The following is an 11,743-nucleotide window of genomic DNA, read 5'->3' as shown; positions in this document are numbered from 1 at the left end:
GCCATCTCTCGCCTGGATTACTTTTCTCGTTTTACAAAACCTCCAACTTCTGCTCAGTGAAACTTTTGACTGAATGCGAAGGTCTGGGCTAGAAGCAGCCTCCAGGATCAACTAGGAAGAATTTTTTGTCTCACATATAGTTCTGTTGTACTATCTAAATGAGCTGAGCACAGCAGTTGATTATTTTTTCCATGCTGGGGAGGGGAGTTTAAAACTTCTGTACAAAAACGCAAGTTTGAGCATTTTCCCTGGGCGTGATAAAATACACAGCATTAAGAGTTGTAAGGCAAATCAACTAGAGACTTACGGGAAAAATTGCTGGCGTCACCAGTGTTGAGATAAAATGTCTGGCCTACTCCCTTTGTTTTCCCAGCATATCTGTCAGCATAATGTCCCATCTGTGGGCAGCCTTCAGATGGACAGGGGAAGCACTTGTTCTGGGGAAAATAAACAAGTGATGGATGAGGATGCTCTTTCTTGTAATAGCGCATCAGCTTTGACCCATTTGTTGTTACAATTCCAATATTCTAAAACCAATTCTGTTCTGGTGGTAAAAGAGAACTTTAATAGTATCTCAGCAAAGGTTAAAAATGCATCTCATTATTTACAATGGCGAGTCAGCAGCTTCACTGTTAAATAGCACAAAACGAACAAGAATACAAAAATCACACAAAAGAGAATTTATGTCTATATTCACATTTACATATTTTAATATTTTTCCTCTTGCTCCCAGGGCCCCAACATATCAATCTGCCTGCAGGTGGTTGGAATTTATTTTAGAAAGTTTGCAAGGGACAGAGAAAGAGGTGATAAGCGGCTTTTGATCCCCAAACTAGGACCCAGTAGGAGGACAGTGGCTCAAAAGTCCGTTTTCCTCAATTCCTTTAGCTCCCACTTAGCATATCAAAGGGTAAAGAATTGAGATCTCACATTGGACACAGACACCAGGGGGTTGAGGGCATGAGTGGAGGGTGAGGGGCAATGGGGGAATAGGGACACATATGTAATACCTTAATTGAGAGAGAGAGAGAGAGAGAGAGAGAGAGAGAGAGAGAGAGAGAGAAGAAAGAGAGAGAGAGAGAGAGAGAGAGAGAGAGAGAGAGAGAGAGAGAGAGAGAATACAGATCTCAGAATTCTCTCCGAGTGGAGAGAAAATGGCCCAGTTGGTTGTAAAACTTAGCAATAGGTTGGGGTCTAGAAAAGATGGATATCATATAGAAACTGTGGGCCAAGGAATTGTGGGAAGAAAAGAGGGAAAGGAAGGAACAGAGTGGGAAGGACAAACAGCAGTTCCCATTATAGGAGGGCAAGGCTGCTCCATCCCGGATCAATGGACTGGGCCGAGTACAAGATCTGCATCCAGCAGATGCTAACCGAGCCAGCCAGCACTGAGCCAGCCAGGAGGAATGGCCAAAGCTCTCTGAGGACATTGCCTGAGTCAGAAGAGTAGATGTCCCCAGAATTCACCAGCAGACATTTGCCATGGGCCCATCAATAAGGAGGACCCCCAAGTTCTCCCTCTGCCCAACACATGCTGACCACCACCACCATGATCACCTAGCCACTGCCAGCTTAGAAAGAAAAGCTGAGAAATCTGCAAGATGGAGACTATTCTATAAATTAAAAGCCTAATATGCTAAGTGGCAGACCGTTCAACCATTTAACCAGTCACTATGATGCACAGTGACCACGAGGGGGAAGATGCTCTGACCAGTAGGTTAGCTTGCTGCTGGGGTCTGGCCGAGGCAGCCAGAGCTGCTAGGGCTGAGCACCATGCATGAATTTCATGCATCAGGCCTCTAGTTATTACAAAGTTTTATAAAGTTAGCATTTAAGACAAGGTTACCATGCTCATCAGCATCCTGTAACCACACACCCAGATTTCCACAGACTATTTTTTTTTTAACCTAGAATTATTTCCAAAACTAGACTGAGCATTTACCTGACATGTGCAGAAATGAGAGAGCAAGGCAGACATGAGACATTTCAGTAGACAAGCCCATTTCTCGAAAGTTCTCTAGTACCTTAAAGTTCACCATGAAAAGAAATCTGTAGGACTAAAGGGTTCGGTAATGTGGCATTCATAGAGCGACATCTGAATGTGTGTTAAGGACAGTGAAACACAGCAGCCATGAGAAATGATGCTCACAAGATCCTTTAGGGGCCAGGTGGAGTCTACTCACTGAAGTGAAAGAGCTGTACGAGGCACAGGGGAAGCCAGTGAAACCGTCAGGGTTGACAATGCTGTCGGAGTAATACTTGTAGCTTCTCAGGTGATTACAGGCAAAAAAGTCACGAGAGCCTTTGAAATCAGACAGGATTACACATCAGTGACAGATTTTATCCTTGCAAGTTGATGTCATGATCCGAATGGAGTTAAGTTGCTTTATAGGTTTCTCTAATTGGTGTAAACTCATGGTGGTCACAGGACAAGATCATTTTTAAACTGCATTTATGATTCCTAATGAAATTAGAAGTTAAGTACTGTTCGAGATGCTAATAGGCCATAGCTAATGAAAAATAGAAATTTTTGGAAATAGAAAAATAAGTGTTTGTTTTTTTTTTTAAAAAAAAGGAAAAATAAGTTTAGAAGGAAAAGATTAGCCCATACTGATATAAGTATAACTTAGTAATGCATTTCCTGAATTCAAACCTTGGAAAGTTGACTACAAATACATTTTCTTTCTCACAGTCTCCCCTCATGCCACTTCCCCCAATGAAAAACCCCATATCTTGGGGATACAATTAAAAGTCCTTTGTCATAGATAATGTGAGTTCTGTACAGTGTCAGCATACTCAGCATGTTTAGCAAAAACAATGATGACAACAACACAAATCTTCCCCCAAGAAAAACCTCTCATGCACACAATGGTGTTACCTTCCCAGATCCCATCAATGTCCACAATCTGAGAGAGGATGTTCTTCTGGCATCCAGGCATGTCTATCCCTCCATTCGGAAAGAAATCCAGGTGTCCCGCAGTCTGGCTCATGCCAAATCCTGAGGGATTTCGCAGTATGGGAAAAATGGTGTTAATGCAGGAATTGAAAACCCTCTGAGGCACACTAACGTATGGACTCAAAAACCATTCTGGGAAGACGAGTTAAGGAACTCACCCATGTTGGGGATTATGGGGGCAGCGTCTGTGTGAATGACATCCACAAACTGGGCATCACTGGGGTCCAGTCGGACTAACTCGGGTGTCCCCTCAAAGCAAGGCTCAGCTGGGTCCAAACCTAAAGAAACAAGATGTGTGAGACTGGTCTATCAGTACACCTGCGCATTCACTGTGTTCATTTGTCACAGACCTGAGTGCAAGTCTGGGTGGTCATTATGAGTTCGGCATGAAAGAGTGGAGCTAGTTCTTTCCTACCTTACCATGTCTTGAAGGGAAATCTGTGTCTCACTTTCTATTCACATTAAAGCGGATTTTCCTCAAACCATGGAATTTTGCTTCACTTATGAATACCTAAGTCACTAAGACAATCCCCATCACTGTTCTTTTTAATTTTCTTTTTACATTAAATTGATTGGGGTGACTACAGGCTAATCACCCTAATCCCTAGCAGAAGTTATAAGGGAAGAGCCAGACTCTGGGGAACACTGGCCTCTTGAAAGTTGCTGACGGCTAAGCCAGGCCCCCCTATACTCTAGCCTCCCACGAGACCACCAGGACCACAGCTTTGCACAGCGCCCGGCTGAGTAGGCTCTCGTACACATTTACAGACTATGGGAAAGAATGTTCTCTCCAGCAAATCAATGATAGACATTCCAGATGCGTCCACCAAGCCACACGTAACCAACTTCTCCAAAGTATTAAGAAGAAACTGGGGGGTGGGTAGAGGAGGACAGTGGCTGCTTCTAGAAAGAGTCAGCTCTCAGATTCAGGACAGCGAAGTCTTCCTTATAAATATACAGGTTTGATATAGGACCTGGGTATCCAACATGGGACCCCATTGGCCAAATGCAAGGAGCCTGAGATTTGTAAAGTCATATCATTTAATCAGCAGCAGGCAGAGCGGGTAGCCCAGGGCCACCGGACCACCTGCCCTCCCCAGCCCCCCCACACTCAGCTCTTGGGTTGTGGTTGATGACAATTGGGCTCATTATCAACTGCCATTGAAGCAGAATAGAATTCATGATACATTTTTGAGCTCTTTGGGTTGAATTCTATTTACACTTAATCTATAAATTATGCTGTTTATCCTATTTTCCTGAAACTTGCCATTTGTGAGTGCTTAAAAAAGGGGAACTAGCTATGAATAAGACCTCTTCGTGCTTTTAATTCACCTTTTAGCCACATGAAATATTTACTTGTTAAACAGAACTCTGTAAGCTGAAGACCATAACCATAAAAATCCATAAGGGCTCAGCAGATATGGATCATGTGGCTCAATTCAGAAAATGGCAAAACCTGTCTCCTACGGAAAAAACCCCACATTTTCATCCTTCTGGACACCATGTGGGCAGCTTTTACTGTTTTGACCAACCTGTGATCCGTCCAACCGTCCCGTTGGTCCTCCTCCCTGCCTCTCCGGCCGCATGGGAGCCCAGGCTGTGGCCGATGATGTGGACATTGGAAGGCGAGTACCCAAATGCCGACTGTTGGGAAGAAAACGTTGTTAGAATGTTTTCAAATTCAGAATGCGGAATTCAAGATGGATACAGAAGGGGAGCCTCTGAAAACCTGAGTTGTAAGAAGACACACACACCCCTTCAAAGCAATTAATTTTGACATATTTTTAAAATATAATAGAAAGTGGTGATGGGCTTAACATTTAAACTGGTGGAAGTAGGGCTCTCTTTTGCTGTTTTCCAAAAGAGAGAGACCTTTTAATGGACACGAGGAATTGTTACCCAGAGTCAGTAAAGTATGTATTTGGATCAAAAAATAATAATGAAAGCAATTATTTAGGCACACTCAACTTTAACATCTTTGTTTTTAGTTAACAAATCAGGTTAGCTTGTAATCATTGTGCTTCTCTTAAATATATTTTTTTAAAAACTAGTTTAATCTTGAGGCTGCCATTACCATGTCAACTTGGTTTAATAACTGGTACAATTAAGAGAAATACTAGGGGAGTCCAGTAGAAACAACCTAACTGGTTGCTTGAATATCACATAAAAAAAACCCAAAAAACTAGTTTATTGACCTCAGTAGGCATATTGATGCAGCCCAATCTGGTCTTTTTTCTTTTTTCTTTTTTCTTTTTTTTCAACCAAGAGGAAAGCCAACCTCAGCAGAGAAATGTCTCCCGTAATGGTCACACCTACAGCGTTTTTTGCTGTCCTTTGGAAGGGAATCCAGAGAGCCATGTGGGTGGGTTTTTATATAGAAGTTACCTGAAGGACTTCGACAAAGTATGCCACCTCTGCCCCCACAATCCGGATGTTCTGAGAGGCCTGTGTGTAGGCCGTTCTGGAGCCACTTTTCCAATCCACGCAAATGCAGTTCACGCTTTCCACCTGAAACATGTTCTGGTGGAAGAGACACAATACATGGGTAAACGATTCAGAATCTTTACCAATTTCCAATGAGTACCTGTGAGGACTAGATTGACCATATCATGCTTGCTTATAACCCCAAAGCAATGAGCACAACAGACAGCTAGTCTGTAGACTCCCTTTCAAAGTTTAACACTGACTCCAAACTAGAGGGTTGGCCATAATGGGAACTGGATTCTTGGGATTTCTACTGCAACAGTTGCATAGACAACTGATTCAGGGAGAAATATATGAACTGTGGTACAGTGGGTTGTGTCATTAGAGGTCTATGATGTCATAAGACTATATCGTTCTTTACCAGAATAGATGGCAGGACATAGTCTTTCTTGTTCACTGCTGAATCTCCAGTGCTCTGAAAGTCCCTGGCACATAGTAGGTGCTCAATAAAGACTTACTGAATGAATGAATAAATGAATGAAAGGCCATGTTAGGACACCCTTAAATAGTAAATATGTTAAATAAATAAATATGAAAAAAAAAATGAGCAAGCTTGTCCACAATGGAAAAACTAACCAAAGTTTTTAGACAAATGCATTCTCTTGTATAATGTCCCTTGAGCAGCTACTTAGCCATTCCTAGGAAATTCTGTTCTATCTGATTTCCTGACTTTTTTTTTAACCCTTCATTTTCACAGGGCACACAGCCAAAGACAAATGAAAGGATCACATTGGATCACAATACATGGCAACAACAGAAGCTGGAAATGAAAAGCTGCACAGTCTTCCTAGATATTGCTACCATCGGAGATCACAGAGTATAAGGAAAAATCATTCTTTTGGGCTTAATAAGTTCTGTCAGCTCCTCATATAGCAATGAAGACCTACTGGAAACATTGAAAGCTATTGTATCAGTATGGCAACGTGTTTTGCTAAATTCTGAAATATCTCCATATTCTTTATTGAATAACTGCTACTCAAAGCCTCCCAACGCCTGCCAACTTTGCTGCCCTGACGGTGCCAGGCCCTCTCTACCCCCTCCACCTCCGGGACCTCCCCTGGACACCCCAGGCCAGCAGGGTCAGAGGCTCATCCAGTGTCACGATGGCCAGCGTTTGTTCTGATTGGCTGGGGCTGTGCCTTCCCCATGGTCAGTGATCACGCCGACAATCTTCCCTGGAGAGAGGACCCGGACTCACCCTGCACATGTTGGCCAGCCAGTTTTCTTCTCCCTTGTCTATGAATCCATGAATAATGAAGCGGGTTTTCCTGTCCGTTTTGAAGTTGGAGGCCCCGATAGTCGATGGATCTGCAATGACTTCCTGTTTGGGGGAGAAAAGCGTTTAATGTCAAGCCTCTCACAGACTCCGCAGAACTCTTTGTAAGTAAAGGGAGGTGGCAGGAAAAGATGACCTGAGCGTGGGAGCCTGTGAGTGATGGTTCTCCATTTAAACCACACCGTCTGCAACCATCACCAATTCGCTGCTTTCCAAGTCACAACTTTTTTTTTTAGTTGTTCGACTTGGGATGCGTCTGCTAAAGTACAGGAGGCAGAGGTCTCACCTCCATGCAGTGAAAGGGTTTGTGTGCGCCTGGGTTTTATATGTGTACAATATGTTGGAAGAGCCTGGAGGGTGTGGCTCAGTTGGTTGGAGCTTCGTCTCATGCACCAAAAGGTTGCCGGTTCAATTCCTGGTCAGAGCACAAATCTGGGCTGGGGCTTTGATCCTCTCTCTCTCTCTCTCTCTCTCTCTCTCTCTCTCTCTCTCTCTCTCTCTCTCTCTCTTTCTCTTCCTCTTCCTAAGCATATCCTTGGGTAAAGATTAAAAAAAATTTTGGAACAGTATAGAATATGTATAATATTGAGAGATTTTATACATAAATATATTATCCTCACAAAAGTATACACACACTTTAAATAATTGTAAAGGCTGTGTTTATTAAAATACATTTCATTTTCAAAATTGAGCTATCAGCTGTTAAATATGTACACATTTCTGGGGACACCCTGTATGTCTACACTTAAATGATTTATTAAATGGTACCAGAGAGGTAGGATGACAACAATGTCAAGGTGCTGAACCTTCTAAAAACGAAGTTACATAAAATAATACTTAAGCTCAGAAGAATCTACCGAGATGTCCGTTCAGTGACTCATTCCCTTTAGAAGACTTAACGCTCAGTGTCCTTGTCACAGACAGCGGAGGGCACTGAGCTCTGGAAGCGACGAGCACGCGTACCTGGAAGGAGTTGGGGTTCTCATTGGTGTACAGGAGGAAGCGGGTGTTGACCTCTTTGGGGCCCCAGGGCAGTATTTTGAGGGGTCTTTCCACAATCCCGGCCCAGGGGGCTTCATCGCTGAAGCAGCCGAGTCTTTGGAAGCAGATTTCTTTCCCTGCAATCACCCAGGAGCATTTCAAGGATATTAGTTTAACCAGAATGTTCTTTTTGAATGGCCTCTATGGCAAAGGATGAGTGAAGTTATATTTTGTGGTACATTGTCTCCCTCCTCATCCCCAAGTAGCTTTCTATCCACACAGTCACAAAACCGTGTCAATAGACAACGGCCAAGCTAAAGACAGGCACTGCTCCCCATTTCTACCACGTGGGACCTCGAACTCCCCTCATCTCTTTGTACCGGGCTGTGTGGGGTCCCCTTTAGCCTCTCAACTCAGGGGTCTTTCTCGAGCCATGGGTGCCCGCAGGCCCTGGTAGAGGAGGTGAGGCTATCTTCTGGCTTTGGGCTTTGGGCGGAAAGCTCATTTCCTGCCAAGGCCCACACTTCATATCTGTGAGTGGCTGAGCATATAGGTTCCTGGCCCATGGTAAAGGGGCACCCTGGATTCCATGATGAAGAAGCTGCTCACAAACAATCAAACAGAAAATCCAAGGTTTAACTCAACTCTAGGCTTAAATATTACCCCACAGAGCAACACAAAGGAAGGGTTTGTGAGGAAGACAAAGCCTAGGTGGACAGTAGGAGTAGGAGCAGTAGCCTGTGGGGGCTGTATTCTCGAAGTATCACTATACACCAGGCGCCGGGCACAATGGCTTATGTGACTTACGTTACCTCAGTCTCACAGTGATCCTATGAGAGGGGTGGTAGAATATGCCCATTTCACAGATGACGATAGTGAGGCTCAGAGAAGTTAAGAGTTTTGCTCAGGGAAATACACTTGGGGCAGCTGAAACCAGGGTTTAAACCCCATATGACCCCAAGCTAAGGCTGCTGAATTTAGCAAATTAAAAAACCAAGTTAGAGTATCAGATAAATGATGAATGTGTTTTTTTTAAGGAGAACTATCACATATTTGTTGTTTATCAGAAATTCAAATTTCAGTGGGCGCCTGAGCTTTTGTTTGGCAATCTTCCTCCGGGTGCTTGTGCTCTTGACCATGCACCTTTCTTGCTTTATTCCTTGTCCCCATTGTGGCTTGAATTCAGCCATTATAACCCTTCCTGAAAAAAACTAGCACTATATTAAATATATTAACTTACCTACTACTGTTCCCAGCAGCAGCGAAAGTGTCCAGATTAGAAACATCTAAACAAAGTTAAAAGTTTGAGTGAATTGGGATCAATTAGTTTTCAAAAGATTGGCATAATTCAAGTTCGGTTAGACCTTTGGGGGCGGGAGGAGAAGATAGGGAAATACTAATAAATTAGGCTTGGAAAACATGCTCCCAACTCACCGTGGCAGTTCCGTCAGGCCCCGCGCACAACCAGATAGCACCAAGAGCTCCTTTTATAGGCAAGCCTTATCTTTCTGAGCAGTTCCAAGGATGCATTTCTAGACTTAATCATAAACAAACCAAAGTTGATAGAGTAGGTAAAGTTTTCCATGGTACCTGAGGGAAGATGGGAAAAGGGTAGATCTGAGCAATTCTCTCCCGGTCTGAATATATGCTCAGGATCACCGTAATGTCATGATGGCCAAGGCCTGTCTCTTTTTAAGTTTACAGTCTCTGTGCACGGCGGTGGGCATGTGCAAAACTAAATTGTTTCCACAGATTTAATAGCAACAATCTTGAAAACAAATACGAAAGCTTAGCAGCTCAGGCAGTTTTTGTTTAACCTTGCCTTCCCCTCAAAAACAGTGAAATAGAGGCAATTCTTCAAGGGAGTTCATTCCTCTTAGGAAAGCACTTGATATTTTAATTTAAGAGTCCATAGACCTAGCTTATTTCTCAATGATAACGTAGGGAAAAGAATAAATGAGCTGACAAAAGGAATTGAAGATACTTCTAAGAGCACAGAGGTGAAATCAGTGACCCCGCCATCTAATGACATTATGAATAACTGAGAAAAATAAAATTCAACTCGGAAAAAATGGTTTGGGAAAAATAATCTAAAAGAAAAGTATTTGATGGAAAAGAACTGGGATATCTTCAGTGGGTGACAGATGGGTTAAAATAAAATTTTAAAAGATGGGGATGGGATATCATCATTTTAAGAGATTGGTGCCATTCCGTGTGACAGCGTCAGAGATACCAACTGAATCCTTTGAAGTTGCCACCTTTGTAAGTCAAAAATGGTCCAATAATTCAATTCCCTGACAAAGTTTACAGGTGTAGAAATAAAAAGTAATAGAATTATTTGTCTATGAAGGAAGTTGGGCAAGGGAAATGTTAAAATCAGGACAGAAGGCACAAGAAAGAATTCTATGGATAGTACATACCAGACTCTTAACATAACCCTGTTGAATGAATGAACAAACAAATGAGGGAATGAGAATTGAAAAAAACAACTTAATGCTATAGTATGAACTGCCTATACAACCTCTCAGTAAAGAACTGTGATTTTCTGAAGCCCTTTTTACTCAAAACAAGCAAGCAAGCAAGCAAACACCCTCTCCCTCCCCCCTCCCCCCCAAAAGTGAGCCAACGTTCACTTTTAGATTTACTGTGAAGTACAATATATTCTGTGTGACTTGCCAAATAATTCACACAGAATTTCTCAGTTGACCTTTTAGATAGTACAACATTGAATCCATAATTCAAGTGACCTTTGCTCAATAGAGGCTATAGAATTAGGACCAAGAGCCACCAAATTCTGAGGCAGAGACTAGAGCCCATGGGGAATTATTTTATAAACTAAGATAGGTTCAAATCTTAGAATGTTTTAGGATGATTCAATTTCCCAAACTGTTATAAAAGTGAAGAAGGGAATTGTACATAAACAGCAGTCTATCAGATGAGCTCTGGATAAATGACTACTAAATTCAATCTTGCTGAACCCTTTAGCTGAGTTGTAAAATTTTATCAACCCTATTGTTTCATTTAGACCAGTAATGAGCTATCTAGGACTGTCTGTTTATGGAGTATGTAGCAGAGGTTGGTGGCCCTTTCTTATATGGAATAGAACTACACCTTATTACCTAATCTCCCTTGCAGGGAGATGGATCACATGATCAACTTATGGCCAATGAGCTGTGAGTGCATATATATGCATCAGTCCTAGTCTTGTTCATAAAAACCCACACATGATCTTCATATGCCTTGCTGTACATGGCTTGATGCAGGAAAGTATGGTGACCACGAATTCCATATGTTGAAGATAGCAGAGCCACAAGATGAAAAGAGCCTGGGTTCCATGCTTAGAAGAAAGCTAGCCATCAATTATGAGACCCATTTTTAATATAACATGAGCAAGAAATAAATTCCCATTGTTTTAAGCTGCTGATATTTCAGTAGAGTAGCAATGAGCATTACCTTAACCAATAAAGGCTAGTATATTATAGGATGATTTCTCCTACTTCCAAGAACTTAACTTTACAACTTAGCTATAGGGTTCAGCAAGTTCAGATACTGAACACTGAATAAGTTTTACCATGAGATCTGGATGGTACTTATGTATAACATTGATATTTTGACAGATATATATTTTTTTAATTCTTCATTTTTAAAAATCTATTTTCCTGCCATCTCCCAAATTATAAAAATTAACTGTTCAATTCTTCCTTCTATTTTTGTAGAATTTTAATTCGAATTATAAAAATTAACTGCTCAATTCTTCATTCCATTTCTGTAAAATTTTAATTTTAATGGTCATTTTCCTGTTCAGTCCTGATAGTAACCATTGTTTTCACAAGCAATCCGAGGCCTTTTGCTACCTCAAGGTTTAGTGGAAATTTACCCAAGGTTGCCTGGGCCCCAGTTGCGACGTATGTGTGATTGAAGCAGTTCAATCTGCTGGATATATAGGAAACTCTCAGATACCACAGGGAGGTGGACCGGAGGCCCCATCAGCACTCTGCTTCCCACCAGCCTTTTTTATACCTCACATCTCGGGATTGCGGGCTAGA

At 42.1% G+C, this 11,743-nt stretch overlaps 1 protein-coding gene across 1 annotated transcript in view; it reads right to left on the bottom strand.

Annotated features, from left to right (window-relative positions):
- PNLIP (pancreatic lipase) overlaps window positions 1-9,232 on the bottom strand; it is a 52,741-nt gene extending 43,509 nt beyond the window's left edge. The window contains exons 1-10 of the mRNA XM_084903426.1: window positions 9,132-9,232; window positions 8,938-8,983; window positions 7,680-7,834; window positions 6,639-6,761; window positions 5,342-5,476; window positions 4,489-4,600; window positions 3,115-3,234; window positions 2,879-2,998; window positions 2,184-2,302; window positions 308-437 (exon numbers count right to left, since the gene is read on the bottom strand). Coding sequence (XP_084759552.1) covers window positions 308-437; window positions 2,184-2,302; window positions 2,879-2,998; window positions 3,115-3,234; window positions 4,489-4,600; window positions 5,342-5,476; window positions 6,639-6,761; window positions 7,680-7,834; window positions 8,938-8,983 — 1,060 coding nt within the window. The 5' untranslated portion in view covers window positions 9,132-9,232. The remainder of the gene's footprint in view (window positions 1-307; window positions 438-2,183; window positions 2,303-2,878; window positions 2,999-3,114; window positions 3,235-4,488; window positions 4,601-5,341; window positions 5,477-6,638; window positions 6,762-7,679; window positions 7,835-8,937; window positions 8,984-9,131) is intronic.
- Window positions 9,233-11,743: the final 2,511 nt, after the last annotated feature.

This window comes from Pipistrellus hanaki, assembly GCF_964339955.1.
Source record: "Pipistrellus hanaki genome assembly, chromosome: 14".
Classification (NCBI taxonomy): Eukaryota; Metazoa; Chordata; class Mammalia; order Chiroptera; family Vespertilionidae; genus Pipistrellus; species Pipistrellus hanaki.
The sequence above is the reverse complement of the archived record's forward strand: the minus strand, read 5'-3'. Positions and strand labels throughout refer to the sequence as shown.